Source organism: Nematolebias whitei, chromosome 11, assembly GCF_014905685.2.
Source record: "Nematolebias whitei isolate Nwh7 chromosome 11, NemWhi1, whole genome shotgun sequence".
NCBI classification, from domain to species: domain Eukaryota; kingdom Metazoa; phylum Chordata; class Actinopteri; order Cyprinodontiformes; family Rivulidae; genus Nematolebias; species Nematolebias whitei.
This window is the reverse complement of record NC_056508.1, coordinates 46,241,887-46,266,477: the sequence shown is the minus strand read 5'-3', so window position 1 is coordinate 46,266,477 and position 24,591 is coordinate 46,241,887. Positions and strand designations below refer to the sequence as shown.

Sequence of the window (24,591 nt, the reverse complement as noted above, 5' to 3'; positions counted from 1 at the left end):
CATGTGGTGGGAGTATGTATTTCTGTACTTCTATATGTATCCTTTTATATAATTAATTACTGTTTTTGTTTTCCCATTGTCTTGCTCCTACATGTCTCATTTTAGCAAATATTTATGCTAGTATGCATTTTACTTTTGCCTCATCACCTTTTCTCCCTTGAAAAGTAGGTAGATCATGTAATTGCTCGTCAGTGCAGTCTGTTAGCAAAATATTTCATGAATCACTGGACAGATTTAAAGAAAAAAGTTTACTTTTTTAAAATTTACTAGACATGTATAACTTGAGTTGACCTGATTCAAGATGGCCGCCACAGCTAATTGACTTTAGCCCACACAAAACGCCTAGCGCAGTTAATTTTACAGACATTGAGCTAAGCTTGATAGATAAGTTGTTGCCAACAGCACTAACAAACATGATCTGTTTAACCCTCCTGCTGCCCTGGGGTCAAAATGACACAAGCTGCGTTTTGACCCAAGGGCAGCAGGAGGGTTAAAACTTTAATGCTACTTTAATTTACTGAGCATTTCGCTTCATTTATGCAAGTCATTTAAACGTTATGTATTTATTGAGCCATTTTTCTTATTTATTATTCTAATATTTACTTTTCGTGTTGATCCTCGATTTGAAGCAGTTTCAGTCCTCTGAAGGTTTTATTCTCCAACCAACTAATGCATCAAATCTTGTCTTTTTAATTAATTCTCTTAAGGCGCCGGCGTTGGTCCAACTATCCAGATCGGTGAGCAGACGGTCATCACGGTTGACGCCAAGGCCGCTGGAAAAGGCAAGGTCACGTGCAGCGTGTGCACGCCTGAGGGGGCGGAGCTTGACGTGGACGTGGTTGAAAATGAGGACGGAACGTTCGACATCTTCTACACGGCGCCGCAGCCCGGCGAGTACGTAATATGCGTCCGTTTCGGAGGAGAGCACATTCCTAACAGTCCGTTCCAAGTCACGGTGAGTTGTGCGAACATTTTAATTAAAGACGGTGGTTTTTACATGTTTTTATAAAACTTAAACATTTAATATGGGACATATTGAGCTGCTGGCAGCCAGAACTATTAAAATAAGAGTTCTACGTCTTTAACTGTAATTTCCATCGAAGTGCAAACATTAAGACTCTTGCAGACTGTTTTTTGTTTTGTTTTTGAGGCGGCTGTGGCTGAGTGGTTAGAGCAGTCATCCTCCAATGGGAGAGTTGGGGGTTCGATTCCACCAGCAGTGACATGCTTAAGTGCCCCTGGGCATGAACCCCATGCCTTCGATATGTGCCCCATCAGTGTATGAATGTGATAAAGCTCTGATTAGTCTCTGTACAGGTCTAGTATAGAGCTGTGTGAATGGGTGCATGAAGCACAGATTGTAAAGAGCTTTGAGTGTCTTGATTAGATCGAAAGGTACAATCCATTTACCATTTTTAAATGTCATATAAAGCATGCATAGTTTTACATAAAGTACGTATGCCTTCTGCTGTGTTGTCCAAATGTACCGACTGCAGAAATGAAGCAAAGATCTTCCAGCCTCCCTCTGATTTCACAATAATCCTGATGGTTGTCTGTTTTATAAATAATTTGCACGTCTCCTTTTTTAATCCCTCATGATTCTTTTACCTTCTCGATCCCCCACACCAACCCCCGTTTCAGGCTCTGGAGGGACCATCAGATCAGCTCATGCAGCAGAGACAAATGCCCCAATACTACGCTCAACAACCCTGGGTACCGAAAACCTCAGTCTCCAGCTCTCTCATCCCTCTTAGCTTAATTTTTGTCCAACCATGTCATCTTTCATCCTGTTGTCGTCCCCGTGGCCTCATTTCATCAGTGTCTGTCTCTTTACAGGTGTTTTATTTGTGGGGGGGGGGGGCTTTTCTCTCATTTTTCTCCCTTCGTGTCTAACTGTACTCCACATGGACGGTTCAGCAGAAGCTGTACGACCTTTTCTTCTGCAGTAAAGAAACTAGATACTTGAATCCCAGTGCAGCTCCTCTGTTTACTGCTCCATGTTGAAATTGCTTACACACAAGCAATTTTTAAAGGATAACCATGCCTCTCCATCCTTTCCCTGACAGTTTGTGTCGGTGCCATCACCTTGACCATCATCCTCCTCTCCCTTCATGTCATTTCATCTCATGGTTGTCTCATTTTCTGTTTTTGGAGCTTCGCCCCCGCTGCTTGTGTTGTTCACTGTGTCTAATGTGCCGTTACTGTGAGCGCGTCCGTCACGAGAACATAAGTTATCTCTGCGTTCTGTCTCCCAGGCAACGGATAGACCAATGGGGATGAACGGTCTGGATGTGGCCGGACTGAGACCTTTTGACCTGGTCATCCCGTTCACCATCCAGAAGGGAGAAATCACAGGTAAACACAAAAAGCTTCAACATCCCTGATTTCTGTGGACTGAGAATGACTGCATCTTTGGTGTCTTTTTTAAAGGCGAGGTCCGGATGCCATCGGGCAAGGTGGCAAAGCCCGACATCACTGACAACAAGGACGGTACCGTCACCGTCAAATACGCTCCTACAGAGGCCGGACTGCATGAGATGGATATCAAATACGATGGCATCCACATCCCTGGTATGTCTGAGCTCTGAACTGTCTGCAGACAGAAGAACATCACCAGGAAGTTAAAGGTTTCTGGTTTTTATCAACAGGAAGTCCCCTTCAGTTCTTCGTGGACTACATGAACAGCGGTAACGTCAGCGCTTATGGTCCTGGCCTCATCCACGGCACCGTAAACAAGCCTGCCATCTTCACGGTTAACACCAAAGATGCTGGAGAAGGTGCGTCAAAGTCCTAAACCTGTGCGTGTACAAATGCAGAAAGTAACCAGAGTTTCCCTGAAGCAAAACAGTCAGCTGGTGAAGAGTCTCAATGATCCAGGACAAAACTGAGTCGGATCGGAGACGACTGGACTCTTGAAGATCCTCCTTGAAGTTCCTTGTTCAAGGAGCTTTCTCCGTTGACAAATCGGTGTCTTTGAAAAAGCTTTTCATATCAAAAGAATCAAAATAAAGAATCAAAGTTTATGTATTTGTCAGAAAATGTGTCACTATTTGTATAAAATATATTGTTTCACTCTAAATTCTTTGGGATGGCTGTGAAGCATTCAAACTGTTAATCTGTGAGTGTAATCCAGGATAAAGTTGGGAATCTTAAATCATAATTTGGGATTACTTCAGTTAACGTTGAGGTTCAGCATTGCTGTGCCCCAAAGTTAAACCAGCTGACTTAAATTTATTGAATATGTTTTTCTAATTTTATTTTCTCTCTAATAGCATGCGCAGATTTCAGAATAAATGTCTCAAAATAAAGCGCTCATGATGGATTGGCCACAGAAAAGTCCAGAGTTCAGCCAAATTAAGGATCTTTGGGATGTGCTGGAAAAGATTTTACGCAGTGGTCAATACAGATTTGATTATTGCAGAAACAAAGGCAAAGGTTAAAAATATAACTAATAAATAAAATATTAATTTAGCAGTGTTTCCATCAGTGGGTGGAGTTTGGCACTAATGCAGGTCAAAGAGCAACATAATGGGACAATCCAGGAAGAATACTGGAAACTAATAAGAAATGCAACCTTGTTTGTGCCGCGCTCTTATAGGTGGTCTCTCTCTGGCCATCGAGGGTCCATCCAAGGCAGACATCAGCTGTGTGGACAACCAGGACGGGACCTGCACCGTGTCCTACCTTCCCGTCCTGCCGGGAGACTACAGCATCCTGGTGAAATATAACGACAAGCACATCCCAGGCAGCCCCTTCTCTGCCAGGATCACCGGTAACCACCACCATTTAATGTCCAACATGCAGCAGTTTGGGTCTTTCTGGTCTATAGATATTATTATTCAGAGAATCTCAGCTGGAGTTTTGGGTCTTTTTGAATCTTTAAGACCAGAAGCATCAAACTGAGTATAGTTCTGTGCTTTCTCCTTTTTAGTTTGATGTTGTTTTATTTATTTACTTGTTTATTGTTCCAAAGCTCAAAGCAACAAGGATGACGTAGTCCCTCATTTTTATGTTCAACCCTGAGATTCTTAACATTTTTGCTTACAGTTCATTTGTAAATTAATCTTTATGTGATGCAGAAATGCTGCCTACAAATTGGAGCTGCTGCCTCTTAACTGGTCACGCTCCTCCTTTAAAGACTGAACCATTGTCAGAGGGGAGATGAAAACACTTGGCAGAGAATGTGAACTGCCGTTTGTATTTATGCCATCGGTGCGTGTCATAACTAGCCCGTCGCTGCTGTGTCTCCAGGTGATGACTCCATGAGGATGTCCCATCTGAAGGTGGGCTCAGCTGCCGATATCCCCCTGGACATCGGAGAGTTTGACCTCAGCCAGCTGACCGCCTCCCTCACCACACCGTCAGGCCGCGAGGAGCCCTGCCTGTTAAAGATGCTGCGAAATGGACACGTCGGTGAGTCTGCACCCGACTCGAGCGTGAATGAACGAACGGGAAACGTTGCACTGCTGTAACGCTCCCCTCCTGTTTTGGTTTCTGTGCAGGCATCTCCTTTGTGCCTAAAGAGATTGGGGAGCACCTTGTGAACATCAAGAAGAACGGTCGCCATATTCCCAGCAGCCCCATCACTGTGATGATCAGCCAGTCCGAGATCGGCGACGCCAGTCGTGTGCGTGTGAGCGGGCAGGGCCTGAGCGAGGCCAGGACCTTTGAGCCCGCGGAGTTCATCATCGACACTCGAGATGCAGGTACACACTTGGTCAAGTGTTGATGCTATGTATCATATTTACAAGATCTAATGTATCGAGGGCCTGACACAGAAAAGCTTTGGAAGCAGTTCTGCCATGCAGTGCCTCCCACACCATTGACTGTCCACCTCTGTGTTCTCTTTATAAATATATTTTTCTTCTCCATTAACTTTAACGAGGCCGTAATGGAAGAATGTACCTACAAATATACATCAGAAGGAACAGCTTGGCTGTGACGTGTGCTTGTACTTTACATGGCATTTTGAGTTGCATAGTTCATCAAATTACCCCAAAAACCTGTAGTTTTGCATGGAGAATACTTGAAATGCAAATAAAACCACATGATTTTTATACACCCATCAAAGGCGACTTATTACGGTATGGTCTCCGTCTGTCTGTAAACTCCCATAACTTCAGATCTGCTCAAGATAATTTAATAAAACTTCATAAACATTTTTACTATCACTGTAGATATCATTATATTGGTGTGGCAGTAGCTGTCTGTAAGTTCAAGCTACACTCCGGAGTGAACAGTTCACAAAGTTATTTTTTTTTAAATATTCAAAATGGCCACCACAGCTAACATGGAATGACTATACCTCAGTTAGCTTCAGAGATACTGAGCTACAATTTAAGATGTTTGTAGCTGACAGATCCCCAGAATATACTGACTGTAGCAAAGCTTAAAGAACTGAAGAATCTGATGAACCGAGGACAATGTCTGTTAGCAAAATATCTCATAATCCACTGAATTTATTGAAACCATTAGAAAGTAATTGGACGCACACCTGCTTAATTAGCATTTGGAGTAATTGATTCAAGATGGCCACCATAGCTAAACTCACCAAGTGAGCCATCAGAACTTCTTTGGAATTATTTGATAACTGATCTTGTATTATTTCTTCTCCCCCCCATGCAGGATATGGTGGCCTGAGCCTGTCCATCGAGGGCCCCAGCAAAGTGGACATCAACACTGAGGACCAGGAGGACGGCACCTGCAAGGTCACCTACTGCCCTACAGAACCAGGAAATTACATCATCAACATCAAATTTGCTGACCAACATGTGCCAGGTGCTCGCTGTCAAACAATCCGGGGGGTTACGGGGCAGAAGAGGCACTTCCAGCTTGTCTGAGTGAAACGTTTGTGTGCACACAGGGAGCGCGTTCACCGTGAAGGTAACGGGAGAGGGCAGGATGAAGGAGAGCATCACCAGGAAGAGGAGAGCCGCATCGGTCGCCAACGTCGGCAGCCAGTGTGACCTCAGCCTCAAGATCCCAGGTGACCGAAACGGGAAGTTGGAAACTCTTAGAAAAACCACCGGAAGCCTCTGGGTTTCATTCGTGCCCGTTTGTCCTTTCAGAGATCAGCATATCGGACATGACGGCTCAGGTGACGAGCCCGTCAGGTCAGATCCACAAAGCTGAGATCATGGAGGGCGACAACAACACCTACTGCATCCGTTTCGTCCCCACCGAGACGGGCGTGCACACGGTGTGTGTGAAGTATAACGGCATGCATGTGCCTGGAAGCCCGTTCCAGTTCACCGTCGGGCCCCTGGGCGAGGGCGGTTCTCATAAGGTTCGTGCTGGAGGACCGGGCCTGGAGAGAGCAGAGGCTGGAGTCCCAGGTTGGTGTGGTGGGTGTGTGCGCTGCTGAATGTTTGAAACGGTGAAACTGACACTTTGGGTCCCTGTGCTGCTCGTAGCCGAGTTCAGTATCTGGACCAGGGAGGCTGGAGCCGGCGGTCTCAGCATTGCCGTGGAGGGTCCGAGCAAGGCGGAGATCGCCTTCGAGGACCGCAAGGACGGGTCCAGTGGAGTGTCGTACATCGTGCAGGAGCCTGGTGAGGAAACGGAGCAGATCAAATCTTAAGTACTTTCCTGCTATTTTTAACAAGCGTAGGTCAGAGTTGAATAATATAAACTACAGAACAACTAATTTTTCATTTATAAAGATCATTAAAATCATAAATCAGTCCTCCCTTAAAAAATCTGGATCTCCTCTGAGCTTCAACCAAAAGCAGCTGGTCAATGATCTCAGCGCCCGAGAAGGATATGGTTGCAGTAGATCAGAGAGGTTTGAGGGTGCAAAGACAGTTGGGCACTTAAAGGTCAACGGGAGAATTTTAAAATCTATTTCTGATACACTCAGGGAGCCAGTGAAGGGAGGACAGAACTGGTGAAATATGATAAAATCTACAAGTTCCTGTTAAGAGCCGAGCTGCAGCATTTTGGACGAGCTGGAGACGTGAAAGGGAGACCTGACTGACCCCAACATAAAGCACATTACTGTAGTCCAGACGGGTTGTAATGAAGGCACCGACTATTTTATCAAGGTCAGATCAGGTCAACATGGACTTCAGCTTAGCTATCTGCTTAAACTGGAAGAAGCTTTTTAGTTAATCTGTTAAAGTTAGTCTAAAACCATCCCGAGGTTTATAACAGACTGTTTAAGATATGAAGAGTCAAGATTAACAGGATCAGAGACCGAGGTAGAACTGGGACTAAACACAATAACTTCAGTTTTCTGATGGTTGAAACTTTAAAAATCTGGAGCCGTCCATGCCTTGATGTCATCGAGACATTTTAACAGAGGGTGGATTGTGCATCAACTGTTGGGTTTTAACGGCAGATAAATCTGACAGTCATCAGCATAACAATGAAACGAAAGTTTTAAAGGAATACAGGAAGTTCTGAAGTTTCTCCAGACTCTTCTACACGGATCCGGTGGAGGATGTTTCCTGTCTCGTCGGTGACGGATCGTGTTCTCTCCTCTCCAGGTGACTATGAGGTGTCCATCCGTTTCAATGACGAGCACATCCCTGACAGCCCCTTCATCGTCCCCGTGGCCTCGCTGTCGGACGACGCTCACCGCCTCTCTGTTGCCAGTCTTCAGGTGAGGCTCTGAGACACACGCACATCCGTGTGCACGCCAAGCCGCAGCGCACCGCTTGCAATGCAGCAGCAGCTCAGAGTCGAGAGACTTGTATGTTTACAGGAAGCAGGCCGAGCCGTCAGATTTAATTCAGATTAGGTAGAGGTCGTAGGTAACGCTATAAAAGCAGCTGCTGCTGTGTTGCTGGCCTGTGCAAAGGCTTCTGGGAAACTCGAGGACTGTGTGTGTTTCTCGTGCCTCATTCTAAAGGCTCCCAACAGTCTTCCAGCCCTGGAGATGTGACAGGGAGCTAAAGGGTTAAAGAGGTTGGAAATGGGCTGTTTCTCTCTAACAATCGCACAAACACGACTAATTTCTGACGAAAATGAAGAAGAAACTTTTGTCTTTTTGTGTCTGCTGTAACTTACACCCTCTTACGCTTGTCAAAGGTAAATAAAATCCCAAATAAGCTGCTTAAATAACCACTTTTTCTTAAATTCACAAACACGTACAGATGCATCTCGAAAATTAGAATAGCGTGATGTAAAGTAAATCTTTTTGTAAGTCACCTCAGGAAGTGAAACTCAAAACTTGCATAGATTCATTACACAGAGTCAAATATTTCAAGCCTTTATTTCTTGTAATTTTTATTATTATAGCTTACAAATAACTAAAAAGCAAAATTTAGTGTCTCAGACAATGAGAAAATTCCACAGCCAGCTTTTGGTACCTTTGACGGTGTGAGCCGGTGCCACTTTATCACAACATCAGAATTTTCTGAGACACTGAATTTAGTTTTTTTTTTTTTCATTATTTATTAGACATAATCATCAAAATTATATGAAATAAAGGCTTGAAATATTTCACTCTGTAATGAATCTATACAATTAGTTTCACTTTCTGAGATGATTGACAAAAACACTGAATGTTTTCCACGATGTTCAGTTTGAGATGCACCTGTAGTTTTCACTGCACAGCCCTCCTCTTTAGCCTTGTTAGCAACCTCCAGGTGAGTCAAACGTTTCCGTTTTCAAAATAGGAAGCTGTAAGTGTTCAAACATTGAGTTTAGAGGGGGGTGTTGAACACTATTCTGTTGGTGACTCAGTGTTGAGTGTTTGTGTTGTCGAGCAGGAGTCTGGTATAAAAATAAACCAGCCGGCATCGTTTGCCGTCAGCCTGAACGGCGCCAAAGGTGTGATTGATGCAAAGGTCCACAGTCCGTCCGGAGCACTGGAGGAGTGCTGCGTCACAGAGATCGACCAAGGTAACCCAGGAGAAATGCTCGCGCTCAACGAAGATCAAGTCTATGGGAGGTTGGACGTGCCTGAGCTTACCTGACGTCTGTTCTAGATAAGTACGCGGTCCGGTTCATCCCCCGAGAGAACGGCCTCTACCTGATCGATGTGAAGTTCAACGGAAGTCACATCCCAGGAAGTCCGTTTAAAATCCGTGTTGGAGAGACGGGACAGGCTGGAGACCCAGGGATGGTGTCCGCCTACGGATCGGGGCTGGAAGGAGGAACCACAGGTACCAAAATGTCACTGTCACACAATAAACAGAGTTTCTGCACAGAGTTCTGTTGGAAAACTATTCCATGGATCTACAATTGATTAATTTTTAAAGTCAAAAGTTTCAAGTTTGTCATGTACCTGTCAGACATTAAATACCTTTTCCATTCAACTTCAGTGGTGTCCAATCCTGGTCCTCGAGTGCCACAATCATGCTCGTTTCAGCAGTTTCCCTGCACTTTGAGCAGGTCTTCATGTTCTGCAGAATCACTCGTAAATTCAGATCAGGTGAGTCGAAGCAGAGAGACTTGCAAAGCATCACGTGGCCCTCGAGGAGCAGGACTGGACAACTCTGGACTAGACAAAAGAATAACATGGTATTTTTAAAAACTGTAAAATGATAAACCCTTTACAAGCAATGAATTTAAATTATGAAGTGCCTAGATAATTTAAACAAAACTAAAGACTACAGTTTATTAAGGTCTAAAAAGTATAAACGGTAAAAGAATAAATGACGGTCGGTGTTCGGTGATTTGTGCAGTTTGTGTGAACGTGGGCTGTAACGTGCATATTGCTCGAAGTGTCCTGATGCTGCTCAATAATCCAGGTAGATGAATCTAACGAGGTGGAGTCCTCTGGATGGGTTCTGCTTCTTCAGACTGTTGAAATGTTTCTTTTATCCAAAATACTTCAAAGAATCCATCCAGAGGATCTGACTCAAACTTGTTAGACTCTTTGTTTTTTTTCAAGATGGCCACCAGAGCCAACTGACCTTATAAAACACAAAAATAACTCTTAACGCAGTCAGTTTTACAGGCTTGTATTGGGCTAAGATTTGGTGTGGTAGTAGCGGAGAGTAATCCCCAATTAAATTTAATTAATTTAAGTTTAGATTTTGGACACTGCGGGTGATAGTTCCTGTGAAAATTGCTAATAAATGTATTTTCCCCACTCTGACGAATAAACTTTCCCAAAGGGATACAGTTATCAAAATGTATAAAATTAATTTTATTGATTATAAAATTCTAGTAAATTTGACTGTACTTTAAAAGATTTGAATTATACATGTTTATTTTTTCATGTTTGAGCTCTGAGGTTAGTTTTTAATATATAAACTGAAATGAAAGGCAGCCTAATGCTTCAGCCAGATATCGCATGTTCTGGGTCACTCCTGGTGAAATGAGTCCAAAGTTGTTCGATGGAAAATTTGTAGGAATTCTAAAAGAAACCGTGTGGACGTGAATTCCCTGTTCAGTCGTCTTCGTTCTGTTTGGATCACCCGCAGGAACTGCGTGCGAGTTTGTGGTGAACACGAGCACCGCGGGCCCCGGGGCTTTGGCCGTGACGATCGACGGGCCCTCCAAGGTGAAGATGGACTGTGTGGAGTGTCCCGAGGGTTACAGAGTCACATACACCCCCATGGCCCCTGGGAACTATCTCATCGCCATCAAATATGGCGGGCCATACCACATCGTTGGAAGCCCTTTCAAAGCCAAAATCACAGGTGAGTTTTTCTTCAGAGGCTCCTCTGTGTCCGGTCCAACTACCTCCATGTCGTGTTGGTCCCATATGCACTACTCACAAAAAGTCATGGATGTTTGGCTTTCAGGTGAAATTAAGGAAAACGTAGATGAAAGTAGGGCATTTAAGAAGAAGCATGAATGTTGATTTCCTCTTCAACAATTTACTGAAACAAAATCCAACAGTGGTGGGTATAACCCAATAAAAAATGTCAGTGTTTTAATAACTTGTCCTGTGTCCTTGAGCAACAATTATAGCTTAACGACACTTCATGCTGTCCACAAGTCGATTTATGGTCTGCTGAGGCACCCCACTCTTCTTGAAGTACGGCCCTCAGGTCATTGAGGGTCTGGGGTACAGGGTTACGAGCGACTCAGTTGATCCCTAGGCTTTCTATGGGATTCAGGTCTGGAGAAAGTGCAGGTCACTTCATCCGAGGCAGCCATTCCCTAATGATGTGACCTCGATGAGCATTGTGGTCCATGAAGGTGAAGTGAGTCCTGTTGTTCATGCAGAGGCACGATGACTGGATTAACCATGTTCAGTGATTTGGACTTGTCACTGTACCATTCACAAAGTGTAGGGCAGTTCTGTATTGAGTTGACACACCTGCCCACACTGTGACATCACCACCACCACCAAAGGCTTGTCTGGTGACGACGGTGGCTGATGCATAGCGCTCTCCTTGACATCTCCAACATTGTTGCTGGCCATCGTTTCCGCTCATCGTGAATCGATCATCACAGAACTACTGAGACCCCATGGTCCCTCGTCCAGCATAAATGCTTCCTGGCCCATGCAAGACGATGACATCTGCGCCTGGTGGTGTGGTCAGGTACACTTGCAGGTCGTCCAGCACGCAGACCACGATGATGTAAAATGATTTTGAATGGTCTGATGTTGGGTGCCTCTCGCCGTTTTTAAATGTGCCTGGAATTGAGTGGCATTCATCGTCCAAATCTGCAGGGCATAGTTCACAATGAAGCAGTCGTCAGTGTGGGATGTGGCCCAAGGACGTCAACTTCCCTGCCTTTCTGTGACTCTTCCAGTCTCTGTATCTGTTGCAAACTGCTGATGACTCTTAGCTCGGTGACGGTTCCGTCTGAGAACCTGTTTGAAGCCTCTCAACGGCGACGTACTGTTGATCAACTGTTGGGTCGTCTTGGTCTCGTGGTGTCAAAATGTGAACAGCGTGATGAGGTCTGTTTAAATACCAATTCCAACTGAACCAGGAAATTGGTTGATTCATGGATCAAACGCGTTGTGAATTTTGCCATAAGCTCCTTGTTAAAGAACAGCAAGTTGTGCAAAAAGTACTGAAGCATTGAACAGTTGGACATGTGCAGTCAAACGTTTAGAGAAGCTCACGTTAAGTTGACCTGTAAAGATTAGAGAGCATTTTAGGTTCATCCTGAAATTTCACCCGAAAGCCAAATATCCTTTTACGTTTTGTGAGTAGTGCATTTCCTGTCTTTTTCCTGACAGCTGAGTTTCCAACATTCTTCCACCAATACACCCACTGTCCCCATCTGGACATGTCCAAACCACTGTCTGGACTCTGACGATTGAATTTTTTAATAATCTGAGAAGGAAAAACATCAAACTTTAACTCCCGCTGTGTTCTCCGTCCTCCAGGTTCTAAGCTGGTGTCGAGCCACAGTATGCATGAAACCTCCTCTGTCATGGTTGACCCAGTGACCCGGGCCATCAGCTGCTCTCAGCAGGCCGCCCCGGCCCATTCCGATGCCAGCAAGGTGACGGCTAAAGGCCCGGGCCTGACCAAGGCCTTCGTCGGTCAGAAGAACGGCTTCTGCGTCGACTGCAGCAAAGCAGGTGCGTTTCTGACGGGACTGAGCTGATCAAGCTCAGTATTCTTGTTTTACTCGTTCTTTGTCTTCAGCGTTTAGCAGCCGATGGTGTCAATGTTCTGATTATTAGATTTAAACTGTAACAAGAGAGGGAGGAGAAAACTATAAGACTGTTCATGGATGGGAAGGCAGTTTTCTGCAGCAGCGGTCGCACTGAAAGAGTTGTCCCAAAACTTTTCTGACACCGATTTAAACTCGTTGGGTCATTTTTGATCGTGAGCATTAACTCGGCCGTCAACCAAAGATTATGTTCACGTCGGACAAAAATAGCATTTTAAACTCCACTCTAGTCCATAGATAACTCTTTGACAGCATCCTGCATGTAAAAACTTCACATCTTTCTCCTGATCAAACGTGTGTAGCTAATGTGTCGAGAGTGAAAACTGAGTAACACAATTTATAAATCTGACCCTGGATGACTCGTTTATCTAGGAATAATCTGTTTTCTAGATTAAACTAGAACAACTGCTAGGGTGCATGCAAGGTGATATATTACTGCTGAAATTTGAAGCTAAAACAAGCAGGAAAAAAGCTAAAATGAGCAAAGCTGCAGCTAACTGCTAACATAAGCACAACCTAAAAATCCCCAATAACTTCAGTGAAGCCAAAAAAGTTAAATTTAAATAATTTTGTGTAGTATTAAAGTTACAAATGCCAAAAGTTTTATCACTTACATGCTGAATGAGCCGAACATTTTGATACCCGAGTGGGGAAAAGGCTGAAGGTATGCAGAATTGGACGCTGATTATCGTTTGGAGGAAACGGTGGCATGAACACTGTTTTGTAAACCGAACCCCTGTAGGATAAGCTCACAGCACCACGTCTACTCTGACGTTTTAACCCTCTCCTCTTCTTGTCCCGTCCTGCAGGTCGGAACATGCTCCTGGTCGGCGTCGACGGTCCCAAAGTCCCCTGCGAGGAGATCCTGGTGAAACATCTGGGCAACCGCATGTACAACGTGAGCTACCAGCTCAAAGAGAAGGGGGAGTACATCCTGGTGGTCAAATGGGGGGACGATCACATCCCCGGCAGCCCCTACCACCTAACAGTCTAATAAAAAATAAAAAACACGGCCACCAGAAAATGAAACCACTGTTACAACCACTCCGATCTGAGCGATTGGTGTTTACAGCTCCGACACTTCCTTTAGCTACAAATTAACATTTCTCTCTAACTCCTGTGAGCTGGTTTGTTTCTCATCTTCAGTCCAAAGCGTCTTCGTTCTGTAAATTGGAGGAAGATGCACCTTTTTTGTTTCGGTAAACTAGCAGCCTTAGACTGTTTGTTTTAGATTTCCAGACTTTCTCTCACATGAAACGAGTGCAGAGTTGGTGTAGAAATAGTAGTTTGGCCCCCGGTTTGAGATGGAAGGTTGCCGTTTACACTGGAGAAGCTCTGATGTGATGATTATTGGATTTATGAGCTTCTAGATGAACGATTTACTGGACAAAAACGGTCAGGAGTTACAGGCTTTTGTCATGTTCTGGTTTTAATGCAAGAATGTTCAAATATTTTGACTTAATCTGTTCGGGATTAGCCGTGCAGGAAAAACTCTTCCTTTGTTTTTTGGAGCTTTTACCTGCTGCTTGTGTGATCCAGTTTAACCACTGCTGTTGGTAGGAAGTCCTCGTGAGTCGGGAGCGAGACGCATTCAGCTTTCTGTCGACGCTGCAGCTCGAGGGTGTCGCTTTGCGTGTTTGCGTTTCTCACCAACATGCTCTGCAGGATGTAAAACTCTACGAGAGGATCCGATTTAAAAGAAACGTCAGCGTGATGTTCACGGGGGGGTTGTTGCTCGTTTTGTCTGAATACTGGGCTCAAAAAGGGAACGTTTCCAAACGTGCTGGAAAGAGGAGTTAAAAGTTAATTGAAGCACGATGACCAAAAACAAAAGAACTTGTTGCTTTGTCTGCATCTCGCCCTCCTTTACGCCCTCCTCCTCCTCACTTTGTGCCTAATCTGCATTTCAGAACAAAAAAAAGAATCTTGTCCAAAATTAAAATGCTTTAAAAGTGATTGTAAGACAGTATTTTGATACACAATAAAGTATTTTTCTGTCAAACTGCTGTACTTGTTCTTTGAGCTCTAAAATCGTATTTTCTTGTAAGTTTTATTAAAGTTCTCTAAAGAAGCTCTGAAACTTGGAATATTTCTTTTAGGTGAAAATCTGAAAATTGTTGGGAGTTTGCTGCCAAAACTTTCTAGAGGGAACAGAAAAAAGAATCTGATTTCCTCCGGAGGACGCTGCAGGAGAGGAACCTGCTGGAAACGTGTTCCTGCAGAACGTCTGCCTCAGTTACTGAAGATTGAACCTCCTGAGACCTGAGCTTTTGTTTGCTGTGTATCGTCCCTTTCTCCAAGGTACATGGGATTAGTAAGACTTAATAATTTAAATAATGACTCCGTCATGGTACAGGAAGTAGTTTTAGAAAAACAAAAAAAGCTGACCATATGAGACCGTAGGTTTATTTTTACATTTTGTTTTTTCTTTGCAAATGAGGGTTGTAAAGTCCCAGTTACCCTAAAAACAGAATTTCAGCACAGGGCAAGTACATGGCCTGCTGCCTCCTGTACCGCGGCGACGTGGTGCCCAAAGACGTCAACGCTGCCATCGCCAACATCAAAACCAAGCGCAGCATCCAGTTTGTGTACTGGTGTCCCACTGGTTTCTAGGTGGGCATCAACTACCAGCCGCCCACTGTGGTTCCTTGTGGAGACCTGGTCCAGAGAGTCGTGTGCATGCTAAGCAACACCACGGCCATCGCAGAGGCCTGGGCTAGACTAGACCACAAAATATATTTTTTTCATTCAACCTTTATTTATTTACAGGTTAATCCTATTGAGCCTCTGGGACTCATTTACAAGAGAGACCTGACAAGTTTGACCTGATGTACACCAAGAGGGCCTTTGTCCAGTGGTATGTGGAGTTCTCAGAGGCTCGGGAGGACATGGCACCTCTGGAGAAAGATCATGAGGAGGTTGGAGCAGATGGCCTAGAACCTAAGTCATTAATAGGCAGACCTGGGTCCAGATCCAGACCCAGTGATGGTTCTGTCCGACCCATGCCCATTCTGATAAGTTCAGGAAAATGGATAATTTTCATGGAGCGTTTTTCCAGCGATTGACCGCTTAGGTGCAGAGCCAAGCACAGAAGCAGGAGGTGTGTTTTGGAGGTTCACTCTACTTCAGGTATTATGGTAACGTCACTCAGTTCATGAGCCAATCAAATATTTCCTTTTCCCTGCAGGACCAGTGCAGCGAGCTCTCACCATTCATTCAACCTTTATTTCTACAGGTTAATCCCATTGAGTCTCGAGGACTCATTTACAAGAGAGACCTGATTTCAACAAAGAAAGATGACAACAATGAACAATCATGAAAGAGGCGTACAGATTGTCTTTTTTTCCTTAAATTTATTTGCCTGGGACTACTTTTAAATATGGTAGTTAGTTGTTTACTATAAAGTGCAGTTAACAGTGAAAACGTGAATACGGATAGGAAAGATCATAAAAGACAAACTGACTTTCGTTCAGACTTTTTACTAGGAGGAAATTGTAGTAACTGGAGCTCGGTGAGTTTTAATTGAATATCCCTGAGGAGGGTGAAGAAAAGTAAGTGGTGCAGTTACTGCATGTGATATCAAAAAAACATTTTTTACATGTATTTTCTGTTATTACAGCAGTTTTGTCATTTAAGATGAATCTTCTGATGTTTCTGCTCCCATTATTCCTGTTGTAAAATGTTGTAGACTATCAAGTTGAGGTTGGGACCTCAGTGTGGGTCATAAAACAAAGTGGAGGCTCCTTCAAATCTTGATACCAGTTGACTTAAATACTTATTTTTACCACTTCTGGATAAATGTAAGTATTGCCGCACTTGGCTCAAAATAGCCTGAGGCTTCAAGGTTAAATGAAGGACACAAATCCACAGTTTATTAAACAGTAGGACGATATTGAGACTTTTAGATTATTAGCTGTGTGGTTTGTTTATGCTGATGTGGCCATCAGTCACATCTAACATACTCTGAGCTGCAGTCTGCGCCGTAGTGGTTCACGTCCAGGTGGTGAGACATGTTTTCAGCAGCAGAGCTGGACTTCACCGTGTCTGTTTGTGGTGTTCATCAACGAACGAAGGAGATCCCATACACTAAAGCTGAAAGGACTTGTCTCTGTAGAGATGGAGTGAGGGGATCCATCATCCAGGGGGAGCTCGGAGTAAAGCCGCCGCACCTCCTCACCACAAGGACTGAGGTGATTCAGGCATCAGACCAGGATGCCTCCCAGACACCCCTCTACCGGTACTTTCCACTGGAAGGAGATCCAGGACTCACTGGTGGGATTTCACATCCTCTTTGGGATCGTCCTGGAGAAGCAGGAAAGTGTTACTGAGGAGAGAAAATGTCTGAGCTTTCATTTACCTCAACGCTCAGCGTTCACACACGGATGTCTTGTAAAAATACTTCCCAACCTGAAGAACAGGCCACAAAAACCGAACAGTGGACATCTTAATATGTCACAACAGGAAAATAACACGTGTCCAAAAGACCAGCAGTGTTGGAGCAATGTTCTGAATGCCACCTACTGCTTCAAGTTAACGAGTTTAAATCAAGGCCCAACAAGTTGTCTTTGTCCAACAGCTCCATAAAGACATTTAGTGAAATGAGGTAATTCATATTTAATTTATTTAAATTTCTTACTGCATTTGCCTCAGTTTTATTCTAAAGTAAAGGTGGTTAAATTCCATCATTATTAGAGGTAAATGGTCCCAGAGGTGGATGATGATGAGCAGGTGAGTGGACGTGTTTTTTACCTCCACATGGTCCGTGTTATTCAGAGCTGCGTCCTCTCGTCCATCCTCCTGCCACTGGCTGCAGAAATCTAGACTCACAGAAACCTGAGGGTTCAGGCAGGTCAAATGGGTCCTCCTGTTCAGATCGACTCCACAACAAGCATTTTTCTTACGTCGCCACCAGATGTTTTCACTTTTAACGACGTCACATTTAATGAAGGTTGGGTGGATTCTTGTGGCCGTGGTAAACGTTTGCTGCTGGTCAAGAACAGTTCTTATGATTCAAAGTGCTCCAAAATGTATTCTAACTGTATTAAAAATGGCCCAGTTCAGATATCCACATTGTTGCAGAGCCCATCTTGAGTCTCCTTCCTGGCTCCTGTCAGGACGCAGTCTGCTGTGATAGTCCCGACTCCCAGTTTATACTCCAGTGGGTGATGGGAGTCACGCCGCTTTGTTTACAGTATTACATGCATCACTCGGCACTCTGAATAGCCAGTAGCCACCTGGACAATAACCAATTGTTGGGCTGACGGTCCTCCTTTTGCGTGCAAATAGCTGATTCAGACTAAACCTGAAGTCTTCTGGATAAAAGATTAAAGCAGGGCTATTCAAGTGGTGGCCCTCGGGCCATTACCGGCCCAGGGACAACTTTAATCTGGCACACTTAATGTTTGGGTTATTTATTGCATTTATGATTCGATGCAATAAAATAAAAAGGTAACGAATCATTGTAAACTTTGGTTTAGTTACGATTTTAATCGCTCCGTGTCCGGCCCTGAGCTGTTGGCTTTCAGAAATTGTGGCCCAAGCAGTTTTGTTGAATAGCCATGGACTTTATAAAGGTTTCAAAGGACCACACTTAAAAAAAATCTCGTTAGAAGTCTTATTGGCCTGTTCATTATTGAACTGTGGATTTGTCCTTCGTTTCACCTTGAAGGCTCCAGTTATCTTGACCAAAGGGTAGCAATATTTTCCAGTTTATCCATAACTGTGGTGAAAATATGAAAGCATTTTTTTTAGTATCTGAAGATTTAAATCAGCCTCCACTGTTTTATGAACCACACTGAGGTCTCAACCTCAACTTGACCATCGATAGTCCATAATATTTTACAACAGGGACAACGGGAGCAGAAAGATCAGAAGATTCGTCTTAAGACAAAACTGCTGTAATAAAACACAAAACAGGAAATGCACGTAAAAACTTTATTTGACATGATCACAAAGTAACTACACTGCTCAATATTCTTCACCCTCCTCTTCCTCTTCCAGGCTATCTGCTCCAACCTCCTCATAATCCTTCTCCAGAGCTGCCATGTCCTCCCGAGCCTCTGAGAACTCTCCCTCCTCCATCCCCTCCCCCACATACCAGTGGACAAAGGCCCTCTTGGCGTACATCAGGTCAAACTTGTGGTCTAGTCTAGCCCAGGCCTCTGCGATGGCCGTGGTGTTGCTTAGCATGCACACGGCTCTCTGGACCTTGGCCAGGTCTCCACCAGGAACCACAGTGGGCGGCTGGTAGTTGATGCCCACCTTGAAACCAGTGGGACACCAGTCCACAAACTGGATGCTGCGCTTGGTTTTGATGTTGGCGATGGCAGCGTTGACGTCTTTGGGCACCACGTCACCGCGGTACAGGAGGCAGCAGGCCATGTACTTGCCGTGGCGAGGGTCACATTTCACCAGCTGATTGGCCGGCTCAAAGCAGGCGTTCGTGATCTCGGACACAGTCAGCTGCTCATGGTACGCTTTCTCAGCTGAGATGACGGGGGCGTAGGTTGCCAGGGGGAAGTGGATTCGAGGATATGGCACCAGGTTGGTCTGAAACTCTGTGAGGTCCACATTCAGGGCACCATCAAAGCGAAGAGAGGCCGTGATGGAGGACACGATCTGGCTGATGAGCCTGTTCAGGTTGGTGTAGGTGGGACGCTCAATGTCCAAGTTTCTGCGGCAGATGTCATAGATGGCCTCATTGTCCACCATGAAGGCACAGTCTGAGTGCTCCAGGGTGGTGTGGGTGGTCAGGATGGAGTTGTAGGGCTCCACCACAGCAGTGGACACCTGAGGAGCTGGGTAGACCGAGAACTCCAGCTTGGACTTCTTGCCGTAGTCCACAGACAGACGCTCCATCAGCAGGGAGGTGAAACCAGAACCAGTGCCTCCACCAAAGCTGTGGAAGACCAGGAAGCCCTGAAGACCTGTGCACTGATCTGCCTGAGGACAAAGAACGTTTTAGTCATTTCACTTGATCTCCTTAAATCCCAACTGCTTTGAAATGGACTCACCAGTTTGCGGATCCTTTCCAGAACCAGGTCGATGACTTCCTTCCCGATTGTGTAATGCCCACGGGCGTAGTTGTTGGCAGCATCCTCCTTACCAGTGATCAGCTGCTCGGGGTGAAACAACTGACGGTAGGTTCCACTACGCACCTCATCTGATTGAGCAATTGAATTATTTAAACGTCGTCCTTACATGTCATTTTACATTTAAATTCAGGAAAGAGGTCTTAGATTACCAATGACTGTCGGCTCCAGGTCCACAAAAACAGCTCTTGGGACATGTTTCCCCGATCCAGTTTCACTGAAGAAGGTGTTGAAGGAATCGTCTCCTCCACCTATGGTTTTATCACTTGGCATCTGTCCATCTGGCTGGATGCCATGCTCCAGGCAGTAGAGTTCCCAACAGGCATTTCCAATCTGGACACCAGCCTGACCAACGTGCACGGAGATACACTCACGCTGGAGACACAAAAAAGGTTTTCATTTAAGATATTGGTAGACTGAGCCAAGTTGTGCTTTTATCTAGTCTTAACATTTTTAAGTTTAGTGCTTAACCCTCCACCCTGAGGGCTCAAGGGTCATTTTGACCCAGGGACAGCAGGAGGGTCAAGAAAAACACCCAACTGGTTTTACTGCTCTTCACCTGCAGGAGCAAAGGGGGAGGGGATTGGAGGATAGTACAAATGGTCTCTTGTAGAAAAAGAAAAGATCAAGATACTAGAACATTGTGACTCAGTCATTTGATTTATGATCATTATGTTTTATGCTCCCTCAAATCATTTAAACCACACAGCTGTGGTTATTCAGTCCAATGAAAGAAAACTTCTTGACAATGTAAAGTCTGTAAATCCTCAGACAGAAAAGCTTTTGTTTGAAAATCTAGTTACTGTAGTTCAAAAATGACGCACTCTTAAAAAGTCGTGGAATCAGCGGCATGCACGGAGCCCCGACTGAAACAATGTGCGCCAAAAAAAAACACACAAAAAACCGGAAGTACACCCAAGCCTAAAAAGTTAAGTTAGGCCTGGCGACGCAATTACACCTAAAAGTTTTTTCATTCAGTTTACAAAACCATAGTTATAATAGAACAACGTTTATTCGTTCGTAGACACAAATTACCACAATAGAAATTTCGGGTTTTGTGTCGTAAAGCTTAAAATGTCGAGTGAAGCGCCGGCGATTCGATTCATTTAACCGGCTAAACGTTAAAAAGTTGTTTACAAACTTAAGCGAATCCATTTTTTATCAGTAAAAACTAAAGTTTCGTACTCACCATTGTTTCTGGATTTCAAAAAGGCGAGTTGAAGAACGAGGAAGAGAAGGTAGATTAAAGTTCGCTCAAACACGCAGACCTTTATCAGCCTTGTGCAAGAAGCAAATGTGGACCGTTCACTAGGCGGGGCTATTTATAACATCTCACGCGCCGGAAATGCGTTTTTCAATCCGATTGGTCAGGTGTCACATGATCCTGCTTCCTATTGGTTCAAATCTGCGCCAACTTCCCTTCGATGAAAGGCCACGAGCTCTTAAGAGCAAACTGATTTCTCTAGTTACAAAAGCTTGAAAGTAAAAACGTTTATGTCAAATTTACTAAAACAAACTCATATTTTAGATATTTACATTTCCACCAATAAACCTCATAACTTTTTTCTGAAACCCAAAAGTAAAAACGCATAACATAAATCTACAATATAATTTTAGAATTAAAAGAACAAGTAATAAAATTATTTTTAAGGACATCTTGCATTGAGAATACGACAAGTTCAAAAGCTATTTTAAATTTCAGTATGTGCAATAACAAAACCCCGTTTGAGTTAATTTTGTGTTTTAGGTCGGTGTAAAACGTTTATTTTAATACATCTATCTAGGTCCAGCTTCAACAACTCTCCATTTTATATCAAATGTTAGATATCTACAGTGTTTATTGTAGAGAGAAATAAATCCCACAGCTGCTAGCAATTTACTGTGACATTTCTATTTTTTTAATAATAGTTTGCATTGTTTTAGTTGCACTGAGGTTATATTTAAGATCACATCAAATCTGTAGTTTACGGTAAAACTACAAAAATTAGGCACTGGGAATGTTATTGTTCTATGAAATACACAATAATATGTTCAACAAACAAAAACAACAACAAACTATTTGGGTATGATACAGGAAGTCTGTTATTTTATTTTATTAAGAACAGCAGTTTACAAACAAACCAAGGCAAACAATGCTAATATAATGTAACAATTATATTTCACAGGTTGAAAAAAAAATCTCAGTTTGTATACATCCTTTATGATTGTCTGTTATTGTCTTTGTTCATTGTTGTCATCAGTCTCTGTTAAAATCAGGTCTCTCTTGTAAATGAGTCCCCGCTCAACGGGATTAATCTGTATAAATAAAAGGTTGAATGAATGAGTTGTATATTCTAAAACATAAAACAGTACAATAATTTTACATAATAATAAACAAGCATAAAGAGGTTTACTGTACATCAAATCAAAGTTGTTAATCAAAGTAAAGTTGTTGAGCAGATTTACTTTTAACCAGATTAAGTGACTCACAAAAACATTTCAGGTTATTTTCCTAATGACGTAAATTTGTATTAACCTTAATAAAATCTACATTTATGAAAAAAAATATTCCCAGTAATATTAGGTTATTAATTAAAAAGTATCTAGAGATTTGAAAATAAATCGGATTCCACAGACTTCATTGACGTACCAGGAAATTACGTCATACGCACGACCGGAAATGATCTATCTCTTCCGGTTCAGTCCGTTACCTCCATGCAGAAGATGTCGGGCTGTGTTAACCTTCGTGTTGCGGTGCTCCGTGGTGCACTAAGAGGAGCTTTTAGCCTCCAGAACCGGACACGGACCGGCCCAGCTGCCGCCGCCGGGCTCAGGTTAGCATCCAGCGCTGCACAGAAAAGAAAGCAGGCGATAATCGAGTCCACGGAGGAGTACAAGTTCGTAGAGCGGCTCGTTCCCCCGTCGCGAGTCCCCGACCCTCCTAAACATGTCGGAGCCGCCCCATCCGGCTGGATACCCCCGGCTGAAAGTCCGCCGGCACTGCCGTACATGATCCGCCGCTCCCGCATGCACAACGTCCCGGTTTACACCGACCTGACCCACGGCAACCGCAAGATGACGCTGGTTCGGAAGGTGGAGGGAGACATCTGGGCTCTGGAGAAGGACGTGAGGGAATACCTGATGGAGGTGACGGGGAAGGAGCTGCCCACGCAGGTGAATGAGGTCACCATGACCCTGAAGGTCAAAGGTCACTTTGATCAGGAGTTGAAGGACTGGCTGACCAACAAAGGCTTCTGAGACCGACACACCTGAGACTTCCGGTTCTTCAAACCTGAGGCTTTCAGCTTTGAACACTTCCGGTCTGACTCGGAGCCTTTTTCTGGTTTCAAACTGGACATTTTGAATCAACGCGTCATTAAACATGATCCTGTGTGTGGATTACAGCAGAACCCACGAGCTGATGTTCACAGCTGTGAGCTGCTGCTTCTACACGGGAACAATGTTGATCCAAACACCATTAAACAAAACCTGTTCTTGTAAGAAGAAAGATCTTGCCCTTCTTGACTTAAACTGGGCTTGAGCAAGCGACCCCAGGGTTGAATGGCTGCAGCACGTAACCACAGGGCTACCGCACCGTAATGTTTTTGAATGGATAAAAAATAAATGCTTCAGTTTACCGGTCTGGGTGAAGTGTTGTGGGTTTGAATACTGATCTTGGCTCCAGTGTCCTGCTTAAACTGCATCAAACATTTATACTCCGCAGTAATTTTATTTTCCTTTTCTTTTGGTCGTTTCTCCTCAGATTCACTTTTTTGTTTCACCGAAACATCTTGGAGATTCCCAGCTTGTCTCATTCGGCCATATTTGTTCGACTTCAACCAGCCTGATGTGGGTCCATTTGTTTTGTTGACATTGAGTGCATACCTGCAAGGCTCTCAAGAACAATTAAAGTTGGACAGAAAAGTTTTACGTTCACTATAGTAACCTCTTCAGTAAGAAGAACATGTTTATTATTAATTTGTGTAATTTTAGGGGTTTAAGCAGAATCACCCCACCACTAGTAAGTTACTGTATTCAGTAACTTCCAGAAGAAACACCAGAGCTCAAGCTAGAGGAGTTGTTTCTGTTATATTTATTTATTCTTACCCGCCTGAGGACAGGTCGTGAATTTTAGCCTTTGTTAAATTCAAACTGCATCGTTTGATGTCAGAATATTATTTTTTTTCAAGTTGATTTTAGTCCACAAGCATAAATCTCATTTTAAAATGTGTTTTCAACCTGTTTGTTGCAAAGACATAATTTATTGAAGTAAACCTACAAAGAATTCAAAATAAAACAGTTTTAGGCTCATAAAGGTACATTTGGACCAAAAGGTGGTTTCAAAGGAGTCAAAAACCTGGGACAAGTCTGGCGTCATGTAAAGTTTTCTGCAAACACAATAAGAATGAATTTAATTTAAAAAGCTGCAAATGTCTAAACAATTAGTTTGACACACTTTACACATCTGCAGAACTATTTCACGTCTCTTCATAATCTCTTGGGGATTATAAAATGTTGGGCTCCTTGGAGGCAAAATGTAAAATACAGAAAGGAGGTGAAGACGTTTGAACATGGACGGAAAACAAACGGTTTGATGAAACAAACTTAATCAAGTGAATAAAACATCAGCACAAAGTCATAATCCACACGTGAAGAGGAACCACTGCTTCTGTTCATGCTGCGTGATTCAACCGTCAGTCGGGTTTCCTGTTTTCAGGAATCGAGCTGAGATGAGAAGTTTCTGATCCGCTGGGAGATTTGCTCCAGTTGATCCGCTGCAGGGACAGAACAGTACGGAGCGTTAACACCAGGTGTGTGTGCAGGGACAGAACAGTATGAAGTGTTAACACCAGGTGTGTGTGTGTGCAGGGACAGAACAGTACGGAGTGTTAACACCGGGTGTGTGTGTGTGCAGGGACAGAACAGTATGAAGCGTTAACACCAGGTGTGTGTGTGTGCAGGGACAGAACAGTACGGAGTG

General features: G+C 43.8%; 4 protein-coding genes and 1 pseudogene across 6 annotated transcripts in view; 3 read left to right on the top strand and 2 right to left on the bottom strand.

The window, feature by feature from the left end:
• The window catches only part of flna (filamin A, alpha (actin binding protein 280)), a 56,437-nt gene extending 41,895 nt beyond the window's left edge, over window positions 1–14,542 (top strand). For 2 of the 3 annotated variants that reach the window (XM_037685057.1, XM_037685056.1), the window contains 18 exons: window positions 708–955; window positions 1,642–1,713; window positions 2,256–2,355; window positions 2,431–2,571; window positions 2,649–2,777; window positions 3,599–3,772; window positions 4,252–4,413; window positions 4,503–4,706; window positions 5,626–5,778; window positions 5,864–5,986; window positions 6,069–6,335; window positions 6,414–6,551; window positions 7,488–7,603; window positions 8,715–8,847; window positions 8,934–9,110; window positions 10,377–10,595; window positions 12,248–12,445; window positions 13,350–14,542. In XM_037685057.1, the coding sequence (XP_037540985.1) occupies window positions 708–955; window positions 1,642–1,713; window positions 2,256–2,355; window positions 2,431–2,571; window positions 2,649–2,777; window positions 3,599–3,772; window positions 4,252–4,413; window positions 4,503–4,706; window positions 5,626–5,778; window positions 5,864–5,986; window positions 6,069–6,335; window positions 6,414–6,551; window positions 7,488–7,603; window positions 8,715–8,847; window positions 8,934–9,110; window positions 10,377–10,595; window positions 12,248–12,445; window positions 13,350–13,534 (2,939 nt within the window). In that variant the 3' untranslated portion in view covers window positions 13,535–14,542. The remainder of the gene's footprint in view (window positions 1–707; window positions 956–1,641; window positions 1,714–2,255; window positions 2,356–2,430; window positions 2,572–2,648; window positions 2,778–3,598; window positions 3,773–4,251; window positions 4,414–4,502; window positions 4,707–5,625; window positions 5,779–5,863; window positions 5,987–6,068; window positions 6,336–6,413; window positions 6,552–7,487; window positions 7,604–8,714; window positions 8,848–8,933; window positions 9,111–10,376; window positions 10,596–12,247; window positions 12,446–13,349) is intronic. The other variant, XM_037685058.1, reaches the window with a different exon arrangement.
• Window positions 14,543–15,027: 485 nt separating this feature from the next.
• Window positions 15,028–15,605, top strand: LOC119417346 (annotated as a pseudogene).
• A 2,855-nt stretch (window positions 15,606–18,460) lies between these two features.
• Window positions 18,461–20,923, bottom strand: LOC119417771 (tubulin alpha-1C chain). Its single transcript, XM_037685053.1, has 4 exons — window positions 20,821–20,923; window positions 19,784–20,006; window positions 19,554–19,702; window positions 18,461–19,482 (listed from the first exon to the last, which is right to left on the bottom strand). Exons 1-4 carry the CDS (start codon window positions 20,821–20,823, stop codon window positions 18,508–18,510), a joined length of 1,350 nt encoding a protein of 449 aa, XP_037540981.1. The 5' UTR covers window positions 20,824–20,923; the 3' UTR covers window positions 18,461–18,507.
• Window positions 20,924–22,309: 1,386 nt separating this feature from the next.
• Window positions 22,310–23,218, top strand: mrpl49 (mitochondrial ribosomal protein L49). Its single transcript, XM_037685055.1, has one exon. The coding sequence runs from the start codon at window positions 22,326–22,328 to the stop codon at window positions 22,866–22,868; it is 543 nt and encodes a 180-aa protein (XP_037540983.1). The 5' UTR covers window positions 22,310–22,325; the 3' UTR covers window positions 22,869–23,218.
• An 896-nt stretch (window positions 23,219–24,114) lies between these two features.
• haus7 (HAUS augmin-like complex, subunit 7) overlaps window positions 24,115–24,591 on the bottom strand; it is a 7,521-nt gene continuing 7,044 nt past the window's right edge. The window contains exon 9 of the mRNA XM_037684426.1: window positions 24,115–24,385. Coding sequence (XP_037540354.1) covers window positions 24,324–24,385 — 62 coding nt within the window. The 3' untranslated portion in view covers window positions 24,115–24,323. The remainder of the gene's footprint in view (window positions 24,386–24,591) is intronic.